This window comes from Fukomys damarensis, unplaced genomic scaffold, assembly GCF_012274545.1.
Source record: "Fukomys damarensis isolate Sample0158 unplaced genomic scaffold, DMR_v1.0_HiC HiC_scaffold_38, whole genome shotgun sequence".
Lineage (NCBI taxonomy): Eukaryota > Metazoa > Chordata > Mammalia > Rodentia > Bathyergidae > Fukomys > Fukomys damarensis.
The window spans coordinates 71,914,009-71,939,213 of NW_022900950.1; the positions used below are offsets into that span (position 1 = coordinate 71,914,009).

General features: G+C 35.4%; 1 protein-coding gene across 3 annotated transcripts in view; it reads right to left on the minus strand.

Moving 5' to 3' along the window:
- Iqcm (IQ motif containing M) overlaps positions 1 to 25,205 on the minus strand; it is a 503,902-nt gene that overhangs the window by 332,901 nt on the left and 145,796 nt on the right. For all 3 annotated transcript variants that reach the window (XM_010632730.1, XM_010632731.1, XM_010632732.1), the window contains exon 8: positions 19,869 to 19,981. In XM_010632730.1, the coding sequence (XP_010631032.1) occupies positions 19,869 to 19,981 (113 nt within the window). The remainder of the gene's footprint in view (positions 1 to 19,868; positions 19,982 to 25,205) is intronic.

Here is a 25,205-nt window from a genome sequence, read left to right on the forward strand (position 1 = left end):
TTACCTTGATTATACTAGTTGGATGTGGCTGGGATTCAAACTCAATAAATTAGTATTCAGATGGGGATACTGGTGATACAGGCAGTAAGTTTTTAATTTATAAAAATAAGTCAGAATGCAAAGGGAAAGACCGTAGAGGAGTTCAGGTTAGATTTTTAATTGATTGCCATTTGGCCATTTTGTATTCCAATTTTACTTCATTTAGAACACAGTGGTTTTGTAGTGAGTAACGGGGACTTAGCTATAATGGAATTTATAACTGCCAATCACATGCACTGTGCTCAAAGCCTGCCCCAGCTCCCTAACTATAAATTGACTATGACTTCCTGTTTGGAGGACTTTAGTGGGGAATTTTACAGAACAGTGCTTCTGAAATTTTAATGGCCTACAAATCAGTATGGATTTTATTTCTAGAGACTTCACATACTTGGCTAGATAAACTTATTGAAACTGTCCACAATAATCCATCTAGGTGAAAGCTCTATTATCAAAATACCTGGCTAATTTTCCCAGGCATACTTTGAGCTCACTGTAATACTATTTCATTATTTGAGAATGTATTTTTATATGTTTGATTGCTTTTAATCTCACTTGTCTTTCACAAGAAAATACCTTCCCATCCTACAACATAACTAAATTCATCATAAGGTATCGGTATATCTGGTATGTACCAGCAAAAGAAAAAAAAAGGTTAAGTTTTATAAATCATCACTACTTTAAAAATGATAATATTATATGGAATTACCTAAAACAATGCTTCTCAAATTTTAGTGGGTTATAAATCACTACAGATCCTCTGATTGAATAGGATCTTACATCTCTAACAAATTTCTAAGTGACATCAATGTTGGTGACTCCTGCACCACACATGTACTGGGAAGGGCCAAAAAGACATTTCCACACTCCTCCTCTGGGACTCCTAAAATTGACCTCTTCCATTTGAACTAAATCAGTAAAGAAGTGAATATGAAGATGGCACAGTTCCACACCACCTCTACCACAACAGTCCATGCCCCCTAATGTCCTCACCCTACAAAAAAGTTTTCATCAAATCGTGCCTTTGTCATATGATTCAAAGGGGCTCATTATTTAGCATATCATTGGATTTTTAGAAAATATATTTTTAGTACATTATTATACTAATTTCATATTTCTTCATAATCATGTACATGGGGTAGATTTTTCTGGTTTGCTTTCATTTTATAAAAACACTCTGAATCAAATGACTAATCCTCTGTACTAAAAAAAAAAAAGTATATAAGACTCTGTTGGACTTAGTAATGAATTTGTCTTATGAATGTTCTCTCAGAATGGAACTTGTTTGTAAGTTGGGAACTTAAAAGTGTTCAGAAAACAAACAAACCCAATAACCAACTAACCAATAACCAATAAACCAATAACCAATAAAATTGCATAATTATACATGAAAAGTATGATTGGGTTCCATGTAGCAAGGACTTGATGAGTTATAGTTGTTATTAAGTCTCTTAAATTGTTAAAGCTTTCTTTAAGTCTTTTTATAAAGACTTAATGAGAGTTTATAAAAATCTGTACAGTATGAAACATGTAAGTAAATATATCAGGCATTATGGAAAAGAAAACAAAAGACAAAAAGATTCGTTAAGTATACAGATTTCTTATTTAGTATATTACATACTTGTAATAATTAAATCACAGATTTAGCTGTGTACATTTTAGCAGCTAATAGATGGGTGACCAAGACCCCTGGATCCATCCTTTCTTTGAAAAATTCTTTTTTCTTTTCATGTACACTTGCTATGTGACCTATTTTGGACCAATATTACTTAAGCGACTGTACTTGTAATCTTATTGATCATAATTTTGCCCCACCTTGTACCCACCTTGTGATTTTGCTCTATCAACCTTCCCCCATAAAGTGGGATATCTGGCAATCCATTGGGGTCCCCTCCTGTCTCTCAGGAGCTAAGATCTGCCCCCCTCAATAAATATGTCCTACTCTTAATCTCCCTTCTTCCTTCTTCAATTCATTCTTTGATTTGGGAAACATGAACTCAGTGTATCTGACATCTAGCAGGTTGGGACTTGTATACATTATTTCCCTTATGTCATTTGGAGATCCTGTATCACAAGGAGTCCCCTCCACAGCACCACTGCTTTTCCTCTTTCAGACATCCTGGGCTTGACTGAGCACTGTATTACTGTGCACTATCACTCTGTACATACAGTAACCACACAGTGCACATCTGGGATAGAGTCTGGCAGATACCTGAGTTGCTCCTGTGATTTGTTCTCATCTGCAAATGATCCTAACACAAAAGGTCTGTTCGGATCTGTGAAAGTTCCCAACTCGAGTATCTGAAAATTGGATATTTCTTATGAAAGCATCAAAGAAAATCTTCAAAGAAATCCCAAACCAATAGTTCTTCCGAGGTCAGTTTAACAATATATAACAAAATACAAGCAAAAAGGGGAGTGGGTTCACCATCATACCAAGAAATATGTCTTGAGGAAATATATCACTGCAAGGAATATATCTTAAGAAGATTTGGAAATCTCCAAAAACTTAACTACAAATATGGTATACTAAATTCTATTTTTAAATTGTGTGATTGCCAAAATATCCAAAACATGCTGTGTCCACAAATGGTATGTCATTGCTACTGATTTAGTGGCATAGGGAATACATGAGTTCATACAAAATGGTGCTCAGAAAGTATTTTTGACAGGAAAAATAAGGCTACAAAGCATTGTTATAATAAGCATGACTGATTTTTCCTTATTCTTGGATTGTCTGAGTTTTCTTCAGAGATTTATACAAACACATACTACAAGCATAAATTATAAAAATTATTTTAACATATGACAAAAGACAAATGTTAAATGACTTTCAAGAAGGTTGATAAATAGTGTGAGGTACACAAAGAGCAGATAAAAAAGACCTTAAAGTAATTTGAGGTTTAAAATTATCCCCCATGTTTGTTTCAAGAATAAAAGTGGAATCAGACTAGGAAGCAATCACTGAAGAGGGGCGTGCTGTACTCTTAGAGACATTTGTCACTGCTATGATCTCCATTCTTCAAAACTCTTACACAATTGTGTGGGGGGTTTTGTTGTTGCTGTTGTTGTCCCTCTTATGGGTCTGTTCCTTCTAACCCGCAATCAAAAATGGGTTTTCTAACTAGTACAGGAGTGCCCCAGTTCATGACCATAGCATGGCACAGATGTTAAAAGAAAGAAAAAGAAAGGAACCAAAATAGAATTTGCAGACAAAATGGGAATGGGCATGAATCCTAAAGAAAAAGAATAAGAAAACATGTGCACTTCAGAATGGAGATTAAATATTGACACATCATTGTGGGCAATACGGAAAAGGCTATAGCAAGATACATGCAACATCTTACACCATCACCTTCTCCTTTTCCTCTTCCTAATAACATCCTGCCTGTGTCTTTCTTCACATTTTCTCCATGTGTGTGTCTGTGTGTGTCCCCTTATCATCTCCATCCTTTTTCATTAACTACTCCTACTCTTACCACTATCACTAGTGCTGCCACAAGTCTGCAACTCTTTACCTGAGACCATGAAATTTTAGAAGCTCAGAAAAACAAATTTTTTCGTAATACCTATGAAGGCAAAACTTAACTCAGCTGATTTTTGTTGGCAAAACCTTGATTAAACCAACCCAAGGCCAGGATGTTGGCTCTGCCTCCCACTTGACGAGAACATTCACATGCTTTACTGCAAATATTGTTTAATTACAGGTTTGATTGCAGATACACTTATCTTCTTTTCCTTCTAAACTTCATATTTTTCTGAATTCCTAAAGCTGTGTGGTCCCAAGAGTTCCACAAAATGGTTGCAAACCTGAACAAGTACTATATGCTATAACTATTACTCTTGCTACTGTTTGAGATATAAAACTTTGGCTTTTAGTTGCTCTTTACTTTTTATCCCAAATCATTCTAACATCTAACTAGCCTAAAGGTAAATAACTGAAAAGATAGACTTTTGCCTAAGTCTTCTATTGCTTAATTAATACAAAACATTTGAAAAGCATTTTTCTGATCGTTTAAACATGCAAATCATAGTCAATCTAAATCAACACAATAGCAACAGACACAATAATATGCAAAATTTATGGCCATAACCCTGGCTACCAGTGCTTTCTTTACGTGATTATTACTACTGTTGAAGTTTTCATTCATATTCAACATCCATGTCTGGTGCATTTTGTTTGATGAAAACAAGCTAATTAGTGCTAAACCTTCCCTAGTTCATAAATTTATTCCTAAGAACATTAAAAGGAAGTCAAGTGAGACATGTTCAGTAACAGATGTTTGCCTTTTTTGGCTGCCTTTTTACAGCTTGTTCTCTATCATTACTTTTTAAGAAATTCAGTTAATGTTCCTTTACTAGAGAACAAGTGTACTTCGCTTCCCAAGAGGTGGCAGTGGGGGGAGACGGGGATTCCCCAGGGCAGGTTCAGTCTGTTCATTTCCTTAATCTAATATCTGCTAAAATGCTCACTATATGCAAATTTTCATGTTTTCATTCAGGTTTTAGAAACAACCACACTCTAGCTTACCTACAGAATATATATGTTGACTGGTAATTTCAGAGCTAGAACTACTCTCAGCACTACTGTTGGTACCTCTGGGCTCTGGGCTCCTCAAACTTCTTTCCCACCTGGGGAGATCTCAGAACAAAGGGTCATTTCTGACTGAGAGAACTGGGCTGAATCACCTGGCTTCTAGAGTAAAGAAACCATGTGAGGCTGACTCCCAAAAGTAAAACTCCAGTGGTCTTTTATATAATAAAAGAAATGGGAAGCATACATTAAGATTTCTCTCTAAAGAAATTAAATTGTCCCCAAATACAAATGTAACATCATATAAACTTACCTACTGCTCCATATTTGAGAGTCATGTACTGTGGGTGAGACTACAGGTGGTGGCACCCAAGAAAATCCAAGCAACAGTATAGTCCAGGTCTTTCATTTACCAAGCATGCTCTCTTCTAAATCTTTGTGAGAATAGTTGAATATATATTTTTACCTACTCATTGCTAAAGGAATTTGGCATGGAGTACTTGCTTATTTTTCCTAAAAAGTATCTTTTAACTGGGATAACACTAGAAATTTCTATGTAGAAGGAAAGACTCAATCTGATGAAATAAATGATAGTCACAAAAATAAACTTTAGTCAAATCTGACACAGCAGCACTATTGAAATGTGGTCCTTTATGTAAGTTAAGTATAATTTTCACAGTAAATAATTATGTCAGTATCATAAAGATGTACAACTTTAATTCTTCAAAGAAAAAGAAATATGCATTTCAATTTAAAATTTGCAGTTCTAAGATAATGTACAATTTTGGGGACCATTACTGCATGTAATAATACTGAAAAATAAACAAAGAAAAACATAGGCAAGACTAATTGGCTGGGATGCTGTTTCAAAATGCCAGAAATTAATAGTCACTTAACTTTTGATTCAGGACCTGAGTCGCAAGCATACTACAGGATTTTTTAAAGTAATTTAATTTTTAACTAAAATTACTCTAAGAAATTAGGGAAACATCTGAATAAAGAGAAACTTTAAATTCAGAATTTGAGAAAAGGAAAAAGTGGAAACAAAGTCTTTGTAAATAGGAAAGAATAGAGGGAGTGAAGGGAGGCAGAGGTATGGGGAAAAAGTTAAGAACAAAGATACATCATGTGAAGGCACAAGATCCTAGAGCTTGGGATTTAGCTCAGTGGTTCCGCTACCTGCCTCGCAAGCACAAGGACCTGAGTTCAATTCCTGGTAACAACAACAACAACAAAAAAAAAGAGTAAAGGTACAAATCACATTGAAGAATGTAACTGTACTGTATATCTAAAAAATACTAATAAACTTAATGAGGAAAAAGGAAAAAAATTAGAATTAGTGATGATTTGGACTAATTCATAGAAAATCAGATGATCATCTTCTGTCAAATACAACTCATGGTGAGAAAATCAAGTATATGAAAATAATCGCAATATTTCTTCCAACATTGAATTTTGGAAGTGGGAAGAAAAGAGCAGGGAGAAGACATGATGATATAGGAAATCTTTCGTATTTATGTAGAAAAAAAGATATGCAAGTATGTTTTACATAATAAAAGTGAATTTAAAACTTTTCATTATGCAAACAAAATCCTACAAGTGTCATAATTTTGTGACAGTACACTTTGGCAAAGAATAAAATGACATCAAAAGTTCCAGTTTAAAAGAAAAAGATCTTAGATTCTTTATGATCCTTAATTTTTACTGAAATGTCTCAAGAACATTTCCCCAAAGAAAAATGCCAAGATATTTCATGTTGAAATCCATCCATAATATGGTCAAAATGAGCCTAAATTAAGCAACTGAAAGTTACATTTGAAATATCTTTTCTCATTTCTAAAAAATATGTTTCTGCATAATGAAGAGTTCTTTATGGTGTTTATTAGAAGAAGCTATAAGAAATTTACATAAAAATAGGACCAGCAAGTCTTTTTCTCTTTCCCTTTCATGAAGAATGTGTTTGACTTGGAGGGTTGAGAGTAGAGTCTGAACATTCTCAGGTCAAGAAGGTCCATAAAATGCTCTTTGAAATAGAAAATGATTTATAATGTAAACAGTTATGAGACCAAGCCCTATGGTTATAATCCTCTATTTCCAAGTATCAAGGACAGAAGCATTGAAGTTAAGGAGCGGAATAGAAAGTGACTGGTTTCTCCAAGGCACAAAGTCCTAGAAGAGACCTCCCAGGCTCTTGATGATGGCTCCTGACATATCTCCTTAGAGTCATTTCTTGCTACTTTTCCTCTAGCATGCTGAGCTCTGGCCACACATTCCTTAAACTCTTGAGATTCATTCTGCTTTCCCACCTTAGACAAACACAACTGCTCTTTCTGCTGTGGGAACTTCTACTCTTTACCATGGACCCAGTAACCACCATTCTCAGCGCCTGCACACACACGCACAGCCTTTCTTGTTCTCTCCTCTTCTTGGGGCAGCACTAAGTGGCACACCTCAAGGACACCTGCCGATCCCCATGACGACTGCATCACTGAAAATTAATCAATGCAAGAAAGTCTTGCCTTACTAATAACTAGTGAATAAGTTTTTTCACTCACTTTTGTTTTCAAATATTAGCTAGAAAGTAACTATGCATTCAAAATTCTGTAAATATTTGTCCTCATCTTAATTATGTGCTGTTTTTAAGAGCACATGTGCTCTTGGATGCATGCATTAATTTTTATATATCAGATACTGATAAATAATCAACCTTTTTTTTTACTGTAACTGCAAGCCTTGCCAGTTGAATTTCAAGATTGCTTCATACATTATCATAAAGTTAGCCAACCTTTTAAAGAAGAATGATGGCATGAAATTGCACTAGAAAGTTAGAAGTGGTGGTCTTTACTACCTAATTCCAATATAATATTACATTTTTATGTTGTATGATGTTTTGTATCCACAGATCTCACTTACCTTAGATATATATTATCTTTAATTAAGGCTATAAATATATCAGTACTTTGAAGGCCATAAAAAAATGACACCATGAACTGTTTCTTCAGGATGAATTTTTTTTTACTTCATATAAAGTTTTTAAAACCCATGTGCCATTACTTAAAATTATTGGAAACTGTAATACAATTCTAATAGAATAAACTTATGGTTGATGAAATGAAACTTGCATAAAGCATGAGTATATATGCCTTTACCGAATTATCATTTGGGTAATTAGACCTAAAAACCTGTAAGGATATAAAATACATTTTTGGGGGGTACTGGGGATCAAACTTGGGTCCTTGCTCTTGTGAGGCAGGCAGCAGAACCACTGAGCTAAATCCCCAACCCACAAAATACATTTTTAAAAAAGTTAAGACTTAAAAGGGAAAGTGTTCTTTTTGCCTAAAGACTTTCCTATTTGAGCAAATTAAGGCTTTTATTAGGAGTAGCAAAGCTGTAAAGAATGCTTCAAAGCAAAACGTGTTGTTATTTGTCCCTCCTCCAATAAAATCAAGCCCTAGCTTCATGGTCCTTGTTTCCAATCCTCTTTAAGGATGCAGGCTCCTTTATTTCTAGGTGTCTTCTTCATTGATTAAACAAATCCACATCAAGATGACTTGCCAGTTCACATCCATTAGGATTTAAAACACCAGAAAATACAGCAAGTATTGGTGAGATGTGAAGAAATTGGAACTCTAGGTGTATTGCTACTGGGAATGGAAAATAGTACAATCACTGGGAAAAAATAATATGGCATTATTGAAAATATTCAAAAGGTGAAAAGTAACTCAAATGTCCACTGATGGACAAATAGATAAACAAAATATACACATGCAACAGAATATTATTCAGCCTTAACAAAAAAGGAGATTTTTGACATGATACAAGTGGGATGAGCCCTTTAAGACATTATGATAAGTGAAATTAGCTAGTCAAAACAGAACAAATGCTATCTGATTCTCTTTATTTGAGGTGCCCAGACTAATCAAGTTCATAGAGACAAAGAGTAGAGTAGTGGCTGCCAGGAGATTGGGGGATGGATTAAGCGAATCAGAGCTTAACATGTAATGAGTTTTAGTTTGGGAAGATGAAAAGTTCTGGAAATGGATGGTGGCAATGATTACACAGTGATGTGAGTGTGCTTAATACCACTGAAAATAGTTCAAATGATAAAATCTATGCTATGTATAATTTTCAAACCAAAAATTTTCATGAAATTCATTTAAAAAAACAACTTGAAACTTGATGCTTGATCTCTACTATGTGTTAGTGTTTTGAAGGATAAAGAGGAATCTTCATTAAAATAAACCATTTAGACTTCTAATTGTAGAAATGCAGCCAAAACAAATGTGAGTCTATATTTGCCTGCTTTTACACATCCACACACACACATGCACACATGGATCATATGTCATCATAAGACACAGCCTCCTCTTTCACTAGACTTATACAAAAGGCCTATTAGTACTCACACACTACCTATATGTCAATAACCATTTATTTTCCTAGTTCTCTACTCAGCAATGAATAAACACTCCCAATCTTGTATTGGAACTCTCCACAATCACATATAACTTCCAGAGATACATCTCAAAAAATGTTTCAATGTATTTCCCAATACAACTCAGAGGAGTCTCTAAATTGATGTAAATAAACCAGGGCAGGGCAGGGAGTTTAGAAACTTCAGTTCATTCTTTTACCTTTCCTAGAATGTAATGAAAACAATTTTCTGTGGAATTTATTTTTTATAAGGATTATACAGGTGTTAGAACTCTACATCCTATTAGCTAGTATGACATATAGTCATACTGTGATTAATACATCTGTTCTGAAAATAGTAGATTGGTAAATATGCTCCAAGAATAGTGGCATAACTGTGAGCATTTTAAGAACTGTAATGTTTATATAATTTCTTTGCCTGAATTCATCCAATTTTCCTTATCATCAATATAAATTTCCCCATATAAAAAAAGGATGGGAGTAGTCTAGGTTTCGTACTTGAATAATAGTCTTAGGAGCACCCTGAGTCTTCATCAGAGCACACCAGTGAGGAACACCCAGCAGCATGGGGGACTTGCCACTTCGCCGCCCTCCAGTGACCTGGGCCTTATTAGGAGCCGACCAGTAAGGAATGTCCCTCTCCCCACCCCAACCTCCATGTGCTCCAGCCTCCTCCTTGTGCGGGTACCTGGATCGACACTGCAGAGGTACAGGTGGTCATAAAGGCCATTTTACTGAGCTCCAGAAGATAGAATGGAAGTGAACAACTGCAATAAAGAACATCAGACCTTAAGTTGGATGGATCACCACTTTCCATCAGAACATGGACTATTTCAGGGAAGGGCAGCAGGAACCTGTAGTAGTAACTTGCAAGTTTCAACCCTGCAGAGGTCAGGGAGCCCAAGTTGGGCCTTACAGCCAGAATTCAGCCTGAATATCAGGGGTCTGCCATCAGCTAGCTGAGACTAATTGACTAAATTCTGCACATTGCGGCCCACATTGGCTATTGTAACAGCAGAGGTATACACTGAAAGAGGCTCTACAAATTTTTTTCTTTCTTTTCCTCATATTTTTAATTTTTAGCTTTAAAATTATTCTTTTTCTCGTTTTGCAAATTTTTCCTTTTTTGTTTCTTCTTTTTCCCACTCAGTCTATTGCTCTCCCACATTATTCTTCATTTCTCCTTTTGTTTCTGTTCCCGCGCTAATTCAGATCTCTTTTTTTTTTTTTTTGCTTCTCTCTTTTTCCTTCACTCAAGTGTCATTAGTTTCAAAGGAAAGAGAGCACAATTTATAGCTTCCCTACTCCTGTAAAGTTGCTCTATTTTTCTCTTTGTTCTTGTACTCTGTCTTTCCATCTTTTCTTCAACAGTTTCCAAGAGTTTTTGTGATCATCCTGTTTCTCTGGTTTCACTTGCAACCTTCTTCTATTCTTCTATCTATCTGTTCCTCTCCTAAGTCCTGAAGCATAAAGTTGCTAAATTAAAGACTTATTCACCATAAACATATTTTGGTCTGATCCTCTGTTTTGATTTAATTCACATAGTTAAAGGTGACAGATTAATAACTACCACAAATGGTCAATTTAAAGCTCTGCTTGATGCTACTATGTTGCTGATTATATCAATTGGGCTAAACAGTTGTGATTGAGTTAATGAGCTGTCCTTTCTGATATTATGAAAATGAGAGTATCTTTGAGTCATTAGAGACTGAAAAGCTAAAGCACAACTATATCAGGAAGATTTAAATAATAACCCAGGATTTAAACCAAGGACAGCCCAACCAGAAAAATAAAAATGAGAAAACAATTAAGCAAGAAAGACAGACTTCCAGTTCACCAACGGAAAACTCTAGGGAAAACGAGGTGGAAAAGCCTGACAATCAACCACCAGGACACCCTGAACTTACAGCACAGGAAGTAAAAACAAAACAGATCAGGCTCGAGAAAAATTCAAAACAGAAATAATTTCCCAGATGACTACAGAGATGGTGAGCACAATGAAAGACATGAGTAGAGACTCTAGAACAGGAACTGACAAAAAAAAAAAAAAAAGATGAGCTCAGGAACATGATAGAAGCCATGAATGCCCAGCATTGGAAAGAAATGGAAACCATTAATGCAAAATATAGGAAAGAAATGGAGTCCATGAAACAGATTCAGACAGATACCCAGGAGATTAAAAACTCTGTTGAAAGCATTCACAGCAGGATGAACAAATGTGAAGATAGAATTTCAGATCTAGAGATAGGATTGTAGTCAGTGACCACGAAAATAGAGATCTCTTAAAAGCAGTTAGGGATCATGAGAAATCAATCCAACAACTCCTAGATGATGCAAATGAGAACAACTCAAGACTGATAGGAATCCATAAAGTATCAGAAGAAAATACAAACTTAAAAAAACAGCTCACAGAATTAATGACAGAAAACTTCCCAAACAGAAAGGAAGAATTAGACATACAGATAAGTGAGGCATATAGAACTCCAACTAGCCATGATCAAAAAAAAATCTATACCTAGACATATAATAATCAAGATCCCAGAAACCCAAGAGAAGAACAAAATACTACAAGCAGTAGGAGAAAAGAAACAAATCACATGCAAAGGAAAGCCCATCAGAATCACAGCAGACTTTTCAACACAAATTATCAGGTCAAGGAGAGCCTGGAGTGAGGTATTTCAAATCCTGAAAGAAAACCACCTCCAACCTAGACTGATGTATCCTGCAAAACTCTCTTGTAAAATGAATGGGGAAATAAGGTTCTTCCATGACAAAGAACACCTGAGAAACTTCACGAATACAAACCAGCACTACAAACAATATTCTATAAAAAGACAATGAAGGTCACAAAACCATGAGGCCCAACAGAGCAAATTAATTAAGTGTAGCAATAAACTAAAGAGAGAGGGGGAAAATTTTAAAAGAGCCAACAACAGGACAATAATATGACAATGATAAGTTAATACATATCAGTTATAACCATCAATGTCAATGGCCCCAATTCACCAATCAAAAGAAATAGACTGAAAGAATGGACTAAGAAGCAAAAATCCAATAATATGTTGTATACAAGAAACACACCTAGTTCAAAAAGAAACTCATAAACTGAAAGTGAAAGGATGGAAAACAGTTCTCCATGTGACAGGAGCCCAGAAAAAAGCAGGGGTAGCGATCTTATCTGCAGGCAAAGTAAATTTCAAACCAAAACTGATCAAGAGAGATAAAGAAGGCCACTACATCCTTGTAAAGGGAACCATCCAAGAGGAAGAGATGACAATCATAAATATATATGCACCAAATATTAATACTAAGGGACATGAAAAGCTAAATAAGCACTAATATAATTGCAGTGGGGTATCTAAACACGCCACTGTCACAAACAGACAGGTCATCTAGACAAAAATTAAACAACAAAGTACTAGAACTGAACCAAGCTTCTGAAAAAATGGATTTAACAGATGTCTACAGAGTTTTTCACCTCACAAAATCAGAATATACATTCTTTCAGCTGCACACAGGTCATTCTCCAAAATAGACCACATACTAGCTCATAGAAGATGTTTAAGTAAATGCAAAGGAAATGAAGTTATCCCATGTATATTATCAGACCACAGCACAATTAAACTGGAGACCAAGAGCAAAAGAAACCATGAGACCTTCACAAACATGGAAATTGAATAACACTCTCCTCAACAACCAATGAGTCACAGAGGAAATTAAAGAGGATATTAAAGTTTTTACAAATAAATGGTAATGTCAATACAATATAAAGGAATCTATGGGACACAATGAACGCAGTTCTGCAAGGGAAATTTATAGCAATGAATGCCCACACTAGGAAACAGAGAAAGCAAAAATAAACAACCTAATGGTGAAACTTAATCTTCTAACAAAAAGAAGAGCAAGACAAACCCAAAAAAGGGAGGAAATTATAAAGATCAGAGCAGAAATCAACACAATGGAGACCAAGAGAACAATACAAAGAAATTAAAGAAGAGTTAGTTTTTCAATAGAAAAAAATAAAATGGATAAACTTTTAGCCAACGTTATCAAAAAAAAAAGGAAAGAAAAAGCTCAAATTCATGCAATTAGGAATGAAAATGAAATCACAGTTGATTCAGCAGAAATCCAGAGGCTCATCAATACTTACTTAGAGAAACTGTACTCTAATAAAATGGAGAACACAGAAGAAACAGAGATATTTCTAGATACATGCATGTGAATTACCAAAGTTGAACAAAGAAGATATAAAAATTCTAAACATATCCCAATTACAATCAGGGAAATTTAAAATGTAATTATAAATTTACCAACAAAAAAAAGCCCAGGTCCTGATGGCAGCACTGCTAAATTCTACAAGACATTTAGAGGAGAATTATTGCCACTACTCTTTAAACTTTTTCAATGAAATTGAAAGGGAAGCAATACTTCCAAACTCATTCCTGGAAGCAAGTGTTACTTTGATTCTAAAACCAGAGAAAGACACAACCAAACAAGAGAACTACAGGCCAATCTCCTTAATGAACATAGATACAAAAATCCTCAATGAGATACTTGCAAACAGAGTACAGAGGATCATTAAGAAGCTCGTACACCCTGACCAAGTTGGATTTATCCCAAGGATGCAAGAATGGTTCAACCTATGTAAATCCATAAATGTAATACACTATATTAACAGAGTCGAGGACAAAGACCATATGATCAGCTCAATAGATGCAGAAAAAGCATGTGACAAAATTCAACACCCATTCATGATAATAAAAAAAAATGCAGAAAATTGGAATGGATAGTCTTTATCTTAACTGGATAAAAGCTATCTATGAAAAACCAACAGCCAACATCATACTACATGGTCAAAAACTGAAAACTGTCATGCTAAAATCAGGAACAAGACAACGCTGTCCACTGTCACCACTTCTGTTCAATATAGGTTTGGAAACATTAGCCACAGCAATTAGACAAGAGAAAGAAATAAAATCAATAAAGATAGGAAAGGAAGAAGTTAAACAGCCATTATTTGCTGATGATATGATACTCTACATAGAAGACCTAAAAAAAAACTCTGTCAAAAGACTTCTAGACTTAATTAACAGATTCAGTAGAGTAGCTGGATACAAGGTCAACTCTCAAAAATCAATAGCCTTCTTATATATAAATAATAGACTCACTGTAAGTAAAATTAGTGACAAAATCCCCCCTTCACAATAACATCCCCCCCAAAAAAGAAATATCTAGGAATCAGTCTAACAAAGGAAACAAAGAGCTCTATGTAGACAACTACAACACTCTGAAAAAAGAGATTGAAAAGGATATAAGAAAATGGAAAGACATCCCTTGTTCCTGGGTAGGAAGCATCAATATTTTGAAAATGGCCATACTTTCAAAACTACTATACAAATTCAACACAATCGCTATTGAAATTCTAACAGTATGTCTCACAGAACTGAGAAAACAATCTAAAACTTCATTTGGAATCAGAAAAGACTCAGAAGAGCAAAAGCAATTCTAGGCAACAGAGACATGTCAAGGGGTATCACAATCCCCAATTTGAAACTATACTACAAAGCCACTGTGACAAAAACAGCATGATCCTGACAAAGAAACAGACCCAAGGATCAGTGGAACAGATTAGAAGGTGCAAAACAACTTGTGACATACTCAGCTAACTCACTTTTGACAAAGGAGCCAACCATCCTTACTGGAGGAAAGACAGTCTCTTTGTTGGAGAAATTGGATTTCAATATGTCAAATTGCACATCAACTGGAGATTAGATACAGAAGATGTGGGGTTTTTTTTCTTTATATAAAATGGAGTGCTGGGAATTTAGCTCAGTGGTTCTATTGCCTAGCTCACAAGCACAAGGATCCAGGTTTTATCCCCAGTACCAAAAACAAAACAAAACACCACACACAATAAAATGGAGTGCTACTCAGCCATAAATAATGAGAAACTACAGATATTTATAGTTAAGTGGACACACATTGAGGCCATACTCTTAAGTAAAATTAATAAGTTACACATGTGCAAATACTGAAGTTTCTCTGGTGTGAAAAACTAAAAATGTTCATAAGAATCAAAATGTATAATTTATATTGTGTAATAGGAATAAAAGGTCTAAAAGAGTAGAGGAACTGGGAAGGGTGAGAAAGGTAAAAAGGGAAAAGAAAATTATGTGAAAAGGAAAAAGATGGAAACAAATTCTTTGTAAACAGGGAAGGGAGGAGGGGTTAAAGAGAAGGCTGGGGAATGAAGAAAAATTAAGAATCCATATATGTCATGTAAATGCACAAGATTCCAATGATTAATGTAATTGTATTATATATCTAAAATTACCAATAAAAAAGCTTCTGCACTGTAAAAGAAGCCATCAACAGAAATAAAAGACAACCTACAATGTGGGAAAAAAGTTTTACCAGCTGCTCCTCAGACAAAGGGCTCTTATCTAGAATATATAAAGAACTCAAAACAATCAGCCCCCCAAATATAAAGACCCAATTCAAAAGTGGACATCTGAAATGAACAGACATTTCTCAAAGAAGTAAAAGCAGCTAGTAAATATATGAAAAAATGTTCCACATCACTGGTCATTTGAGAGATGCAGATGAAAACAACACCGAGATTCCATCTCACCCCAAAAAGAATGGCTGCTATCAAGAAATCACACAATAACAAATGTTGGTGGGATTGTGGGGAGAAAGGAACCCTTCTCCATTGTTGGTGGGAGTGCAGACTGGTGCAACCACTATGGAAATCAATATTGAAATACCTCAAAGAGCTGGGACTAGAGTCTCCATTTGACCCAGCCATCCCTCTGCTGGGTATCTTTCCAGAAGAACTAAAAGAATCATATCACAGTGACATATGCACACCTATGTTTATAGCGGCACAGTCTCTAATAGCTGAAACTTGGAAACAGCCCATTTTCCCATCATTTGAAAATTGGATAAAGAAGATATGGCTTTTCTATAAAATGTAATACTGCTCAGCCATAAAGAATGAGAAATTGATTCATTCATAGGAAAATGGATACATATTGAGGATATACTCCTAAGTGAAATAAATAAGTCTCATATGTGTAAATACCGAATAGTTTCTCTGGTGTGAAAAACTATAAGAGTACATAAGATCCCAATGAGATAATTGACAATGTGAAATAGGAAGAAAAGGGCTAAAGGTGTAGGGGAAGTGGGAAGGGTAGGGGAAAGGAAATAAGGGAAAAGAAAAAAATAGAAGAAAATGTAAAAATGGAAATAAAGTGTTTGTAAAGGGGGAGGGGAGGCAGAGGTGAAGGGAGGGCAGGGACAAGGGGAAAAAATAAGAAACTGTCATGTAAAGGTAGAAGATCCCAATAAGGGATGTAACTGTATTGTATACCTAAAATGTACCAATAAATTCAATGAGAAAAAGTAAAATAAAATTACCAATAAACTTAATAAAGACAAAAAATAAATCTGTATAATTAGTGATTTTCCAATTATTTCCTTAATTACAGAGAGAGGAGTATTAAATCTCCACGAATAACTGAGGGTATCTACTTTATGCAGCCTTACCTACATCTGTCCCAGGACCTAGTACTTCTGCTACAGAGTCTCTGCATTTAGTGCTGCTGTGGATGCAGTATTCCTACTAAGAGAGCTAAGAGACAACCTACAATGTGGGAAAAAAAATTTACCAGCTATTCCTCAGACAAAGAACTATTATCTAGAATATATAAAGAACTCAAAAAAATCAGGCCCCCGAAATATAAAGACCTGATTCAAAAATGGGAATGTGAAATGAACAGATACTCCTCAGACAGAAGTAAAACCAGCAAATCAATATATGAAAAAAATCTCTTATTCGAGAGATGCAGATGAAAACAACACTGAGATTCCACCTCACCCCAGTAAGAATGGCTGCTATCAAGAAATCAACCAATAACAAATGCTGGCAGGGTTGTGGGGAGAAATCAACCCTTCTTCATTGTTGGTGGGAGTGCAGACTGGTACCACTGTGGAAATCAATATGGAGATACCTCAAAGAACTAGAATTAGAGTTTCCATTTGACCCAGCCATCCCTCTGCTGGGTATCTTTCCGAAAGAATTAAAAGAAACATTCCACAGTGATATATGTGCACCCATGTTTATAGTGGCACAGTTTGTAATAGCTAAGACTTGGTAACAGCCCAATTGCCCATCGGTTGGAGACTGGATAAAGAAAATGTGGTTTTTCTATAAAATAGAGTACTACTCAGCCATACAGAATCAAAAACTAGAGTCATTTATTGGAAAATGGATGTATATTAAGACCATACTCTTAAGTGAAATAAATAAGGCACACATGTGTAAATACCAAATAGTTTCTCTGGTGTGAAAAACTAAAAGTGTAAGTAAGATCCAAACTGTATAACTGACAATGTGAAATAGGAAAAAAAGGGCTAAAGGTTTAGGGGAAGTGGGAAGGGTAAGGGGAAAGGAAATAAGGAAAAATAAAAAATATGAGAAAAGGAAAATATGGAAACAAATTATTTGTAAATAGGAGAGAGTAGAGCAGGTAAAGGGAGAGAAGGGGTATGGGGGAAAATGAGAATCAAGATCTGTCATGTAAAGGTACAAGATCCCAATGATAAATGTAATCGTACTGTATACTTAAAAAGTACCGATAAACTCAAGGGAAAAAAATAATCTTAGTATTTGATTTGTAAAAAAATTTAGCAACACAGGCTAAGTATGATATAATTTTAAAAGTTTGTTTACAGTTTGATTTTATAAAAATATAAAACCTCAACATTTGTTTTTAAATTACAAAGGATAATTTAATAGATGAAAGAAACAATATATTTCTGTTTTCTCATGGTGTTGTCAGCTGAACGGTGTCCTCTCAAAATCCATGTGCTTAGATTCTGACCTCAGTGTGAATTCATTTGGAGACAGGGCCTTTAAGGAGCTAATTAAAGCTAACTGCAGGCCTAAGGAAGAAGCTCTGGTCCAACATGACTGATGGCCTCACGGAAAGAGAGACAGAAAGCAAGAGGAAGAGCAAGGATGACAGCTTCTGCAGGAAAGGCCACGTGAGGACATAGACACAATGCAAAATTCTGCAAGCCAAGGAGTTCCGGAAGAAAATGGTTCTGTTGGCAACATGATCTTTGGCTCTCAGCCTCCAAAACAGTAGAAAATTAATTTTTGTTGTTCAATCAATCTAATCTATGATATTTTGGTATGGCATCAAATGGCAAGTCAAGAAAAAAAATAACTAGTGATATGAAAAGAAAAAAGAGAGAAAGATTAAAAATGAGACATATTTATACACAGAACAGAACACCTGAAAGATGTGAAGAAACTCACCCCCCAAATTTAAAGCACCAATTCAAAAATGGGCATCTGAAATGAACAGACATTTCTCAAACAAAGAAGTAAAAGCAGCAAATAAACATGTGCAAAAATGTTCAACATCACTGGTCATCCAGGAGATGCAAATGAAAACAACAGTGAAATTCCACCTTATCCCAGTAAGAATGGCTGCTATCAAGAAATCAACCAACAACAAATGCGGGCAGGTCAGTGGGGAGATAGGAACCCTTCTTCCCTGTTGGTGTGAGTGCAGACTGGTACAACCACTGTGAGATACCTTAAATATGGAGATATGGAGATACCTTAAACAACTAGGATTAGAGGTCCCATTTGACCCAGCTATTCTCCTGCTGGGTATCTTCCCAAATTAAAATAATCATACCACAGTGATATATGTTCACCCGTTTTTTTAATGGCACAGTTTGTAATAGGTAAAACTTGGAAATGCCTAATTGTCCATCAATTGGTGACTAGATAAAGAAGAGGTGTTTTTTAATAAAACAGAGTAATACTCAGCCATAAAGAATGAGAAACTAGAGACATTTATAGCCAAATGGATGCACATTGAGGACATACTCTTAAGTGAAATTAATAGGACACATGTGTAAATACCAAATAGTTTCTCTGGCATGATAAACTAAATGTGTAAATAAGAATCAAAATGGTTAATTGATATTGCATAATAAGAAAAATGTCTAGAGGTGTAGGGGAAGTGGTAGGGGAGAGGTATGAAGGGAAAAGAAAAAATAAGAGAAAAGGAAAAAAAATGGAAACAAAGTCTTTGTAAATAGAGGAGGGTGGAGGGGGTTGAAGGGAGGCCAGGAGAAGGGCGACAAAAAGAAGAACCAAGATACATCATGTAAAGACACAAGATCTCAATGATGAATGTAACTGTACTATAGAACTAAAAATATATGAATAAAGAAAAAAAGAAAGGAAGAAACTCAGACATATCCTGTATGCAGATACTATGAAAGGCCATGTTATAAAATAAAAAATTTATGGTCTTTTAAGAAATTGCTGCTAAAGATGTCTGAACTCATGAATTTCTTCTAGTATGCATATTTACAAATAGATAAATAAAGCTCCAATTCTACTTCCAGGCCACATTTAGAGCTCTCATTTAGAGTCTGCATTTAAAAATACCCTCACTGGGTAAGTCGTGAAATAGACTGAATTTATTTTTTTAGTTCTTCCATTGTCATGCTTTTAATGTCTCCATTCTCCACTGGCCTCCATTATACTTTGTGGCTAGGCTACTCCATGTACTCAAACAAAAACAATTGCCAGACTATCACATTTGAGGGAAACCATGTGGTGATCATTTTGGCTAACGCTCAGTGAACCAAAAAAATACACGTATTTTGCATTAAGACTTACACAAAACAAGGTAACAGAACTAAACTACTGCATCAGGAAATTATATTTATTTCAATGGACACATCTTAGGAATTAAGTAAGCACCTAGCAAGATCTCATCTTTCCATTAAAACTAACCCAATGTTTTGCTAGATTCAAATTACTTACCATAGAGTAGTCTTGAAACATTCCCGATGATCCAGAGAAACTCCAACTGGAGACAGGAGGTGAATGAAAAGCCTTTGTTGACACACTTCCTCTCCAATCATAAAATGGTTTATCTGTTAAAATATCAATGTAGTTTGAAGTAATATTTGTCCAGAAAGTGTACACACCAATCATAAGGCTTAATGTTACAAAGAAGGAATCAAATCACTTTTATGAGCTAGATATTCTGTGTAGAAATCACATTTTGTCATCTAACCGTTGAAAAATGAAGAAGTGATGGCACTGTATAGAGAAGCTTCAATTCACTGGCTCCTTCACACAGCAAAGCTCGCATGGCTTTTATTGCATACAGTGTGCCCATTAGGAAACTAATAAGTTCATTCTCTTCTCTTCAAGAACATTGACTTCTTTATAAAAGAAAGGTTAAAGCAATATCATATTTGAGAATAGTACTTATAAAAATGAAAGGAAAACTTATCCACTACATAAGTACTTTAAAATAAAACTGAGAATTATCACGGAGGCATAAGCTTTGAAGTTGCAGAGTAAATGAAATTATTCAAAGTTTTAAGGTAAATACTCTAAGAGCAAGAGGTTAGCTAGGAGATATCCCATATTTCTGCTTCCTCACGGCAGTTGTCTCCTAGGAGTTCTGCAGTAATGTTCTTTTCCTCATGGGGAGATTTGAGATGTACTTGTCCAGAGCCAAGCATAATCCTATGTTTAATCCCCAATACTTCCCCACAAAAGAAACTTTACTTGTCCAATCATTTCTCAGAAACACTAATTGTTTTAAAAACAGAAAACTTCAGTTCAATCCAGTCATCCACATAAATGAAATTAATTTCAAATTTTTAATACTTATTTATATACATATATTTTCCTGATACATTCTATTTAATAGTTATCCATGGACTGGTTAATTTCATAGAAATTAGAGAGAACTCAGAAATAATTCATTCTAACATTTAATTGCTTCAACTCATTTATAGTATCATAAGTTAGGTGTCCTACAGAGAGGTAAAGAAGTAACATAAAACAATGAAAATGTGTTATCTTAGATATATTCCAATAAATATACACACATCCTACCACATTTTAATTTTTACACATATTTCACCCATTCAGTCAAAAAGTCTCTGTCCTTGATCAAAAAAGCAAAATCTCTCGAAAGGCAACATAACAAATCCCAAATTTCAATCAAAACTCAAAGAGAATAAATGAAATTCTTTAATGAAAGCAAATACCAATTCAAGGAACTTATAAAGACCTGAGAATATTAGTATCTGAGAAGATGATAGCAAAGGAAGGGCTGGTGCACTTTATATTTTAATTGGGGACCTTTATAAGCTCAAGAGGGTATAAAAGAATAACCCAAGAGTTACCAGGGGTACACAAGCCCTCACATTATTGTGAAGTTCCCTTGATTAATTCAAAGCATTCTCCAACTCCAGAGCATTACGTTTGACCTCCCTACTTCCCTTAATGTACTTCCACGATAAGCATTCTCACATATTTTAGAGAATTGAGCTTCTCTTTCCAATCTCCCCTGCTAATTAATAAACTCCTCTGGGGTAAGGACACTATCTTACCTGGAATGATTCTATGTTTCTAGTTCATTAATAATGCAAGTATATTAGCTATGTAAATACTCTAGGAATTGCTCTCAAGAGGTGAAACATCACAGGCTAAGAGGGGAATCTTCCTGATCACTGCAGAACACAAAGCTACACAATTTATTTTCACAACAGTGTCCAGACCATTTCAAACATTTTATCTTGTTTACCCACAAAACAGACTCAGGCGGTCAAGAAAACCATGCATTGTTTTTCCAGTATATAAGTATCACACTAGAAAATAAAGCTATAATTTTTCCACTTCAGAAAGCAGTAAAGCCTCCACTAAAGCCCTCGAGGTAATCATTCACACACTGATGTATGCAAACGATTCCCTCCTCAGAAGACGGGCACCAAGGTGACACGCAACAAATTCCAGTTTACTCCACAAAGTCGGTTGAAAGTTATAAGCTGAGAGTTTGAAGAAAGCCAAGGTCATTATTTCAGACTAAACCTTCACAGACCCTTCCCAGAGTCAACAGTCTGCACAGATAATATCACAGAAAAATGAAGACTGAATTCTAGATGCGTGTATGTAGGAAAGTATACATGGGAACAAGTACAGGCTGCATGCTGACAACTGAAAAAACAAATACTTCATTAGGAGTCCCACTCATCAGCCAGCAGGACAGGATAATATAGTATTAGATTTAAATATCTGGGAAAATGCAATACTTAAAATTGGAGAGAAACCAAAGCAGTTACATCAATTTAACAAAGAGTGAATTAAATAGCAGTTACTCTTGAACATCGAAAAAAATTTTGTTAAATCTCTACTGATGGTACTATTTTCCTGATTACATTTCCGCAATACTCATTGTAAATTCTTTTTAAAAATATTACTATAGCACAAGTTCACCCTGCTTTGTTGTCATTATTTGCGCTATATAACCTTCATTATAAGCCTTTAACTTGTATCCCCATAGAGCAGGTTATACTGCTGTGCTCCAAGCATGTGCATCTGTGAGATCCTAGATCCAAGCACCTATCTGGTATTGACTGAAAAGCCACCCAGCAAAATTGTAAAAGCGAAAAATTCTGTGCAATGCAACTGACAAATACATGAAAAAACAGAGAAGCCTTTAAAATGGTATCTAAGACTCTGCTTTTTTTTTCCAGGACCAAATATTTTTCACCAGTTCTTCTTTCCTTGCTTTCTAGTATCATCTTGACATTTATAATCACAATGTTTTCAGTTGGAGTGGCAGTTATTTTCCATTTTTATTCAGATTAATGTAGATAACAATGAGCAAACTATTTACACAGATGGTAGATATTTCTAAAACCTAATAAGCACAAGTATTTTAGTATCTTAAATTACTTAAATGACTCACAGAAAACTGATAAGATTCTATATACTACAGGCATATTCTTGCCGGGGAAGGAGAAAGGTAAAAAGAATTTTAGCTAATTAAAAAAAGAAGAACATTCATGCCACTCTATAATTTTTGTAATGACATACATTTCCTGCATACTGCAAATTATAGATTTGTTCAATTCATTTAAATATTAGCAAAAGATAATAGAAATTCAAACTTCAAATATATTGTTTCAATCAACCAAGAAACCAAATGCTGTTAAGAAATAGTTTATTCGGTTGCCTCTATGAGCCTAAGAAAGTCCCAAGAAAATTGCAATGCATCTTTATTAGGACGTCACAAAACAAAAGACACCACCGGGTTCGGCGGTCCAGGGTCCCCAGAGTCTCGTTCATGCCAAGCTCTTTCTTCTTTCCTTTCATCAATCCCCTTGTATCAATTAATTCTTAGAGTTAATTGCACATGCAGTTTTAATCTGTAGGTAATTACAAACAATTAATAGGAGACAGAATTAGCAGTTCTTAGTTTGATTATCTATATAATTAAAAGGGATGGTAAACTAGAGTTGACAAACAGCATCTTAATCATCTGAATAATCAAACCTCAGAAGCTTGCTGGGTAGCTGAATTCCATCTGTTTCATTTCTTTAGACTTTAGAATAGATGACTGAAGTGTCCGTTTAAATCAATTCATGTATGTTAATTTATTAGTACAAAAAAGCAAGAAGTATATATTCTACAATCTTCTAAACTACCTTCTTTCGTTTTAATGAGCTATTTCCAAAACGATTCAACATAAATAAAGACTTAGTAGGGGATAAAAAGTAACACTATTTCCTCACTGAACCATTTCAAGGTTCATGGCTGACACTTCTATCCAAAGACTGATTAATAAAAGCATAAGAAATTTATTTATCAATAATTCATGTGACATAGGAGCCTTCAGAAATGAAGACCCCCCCCAAATCAAGGGGGAGCTGTGTATTTTTATGTTTCCATGTGATGAAGGATGTAGAAGTGTAATTGGATACAAGGGGTACGAGCCAATGGTGCAAAACCGAGGCAGGCGGACTCAGCAAGGACACCCTGCAGCTTGTCCTGGGCTTCTAAGTACGTAGTAGGACACCTGTCTTATGATTGTTTCCCATGCAGGAAGGATAAGGCCAGAGAGCAATTTTCCTAAGTTTTATGGCTTACTACAAAGGGAAGGAACTATAGTTTCTATGACCTCCTTCATGGACAAAAGGTAGGCAGAGGGAGATTAAACATAACTTTTCCTACCTCCGCAGCCTCCCAGTTTCATCCAGCTCAAAATATTCAGCAAACCAAGGCACCCTGTTTTCAAGGTATCATGTTCTGAGCCCAGACAGGTTCAACAGGCTAATTTCTGTCACCTGGTCTCTTAAACACTAGTCAATAATCATGGCTCCTGTTCCCATGCTATAAAACACCTAAGAAATATGGATTCAGTTTTTGAGTAGTGTTCTATGTAACACTTTTATTAAGTGTGTGCTGAGAGATGGCAAATAAGATATACCTTTCATCCTTCTTTGCCCATTTGATGGGATCAGTGGTTTGTAGACTGAGAGGAAGCACTAAGCAGCATGACAAGTTTAATGAGAGCTAGAAAAATGTGTAGGAACTGCATTGTGATAGGAAAGAATATCATCCAGAACAGGGCATCACTGTTGCATAATGTTTTTCTGAGCTGTCAAATATTTTAGCAAATATGGCAGGTTCTTCCAAGATAAAAGTGTTCAAAAAGAATAATCACTCCTGCCTGGTCCAGTCTGGCTTGTTGCCTTCACCTGTGAGATGGCCCCATGTTACTCCCACTGAAATACTATAAAAATAAGGGGAAAGTTGAAATTTTCAAGGTCACAAAATTTGAGTGTAACCATTCACCAATTTGCAGATGACAAGAAAATTTCCTTTAATTAGGATAATGGAAGTGAACTGAAGAAAACCTTTACATAATAATATAATCCCTTATATATATATATGAAAATAAGAGCACAAAAATCCCTTGGTGGAAGGCTGCCTCTCTCCCTCAGCTTCAGCCATCATGATCCACTTGAACCCCACAACTCCAAGACAACGGGGAACGAAAGTAGCCCTGACTTTAGCAGAACAATCTGATAAAGCCCCATGGTAAAGAAAGAGCTCTATACAGGGGCTGGGACGGCTGGTCTTGATAACAATGCATAACAGGGATTCTGATTATCCATGTGCTAAGTGGCTAACAATAATAAAGAACAAAGGAGTGGAACAGGAAAGGTCCCACTTCAGAAGACCCAATGTGTTCCAGATCCGTGCAGGTTAATGGGAATTGGACAGAGAACAGAGCATTGATATCTGCTTATCAAACAGAGAACTAGAGGGCCAGGAATTTAGCTCAGTGAT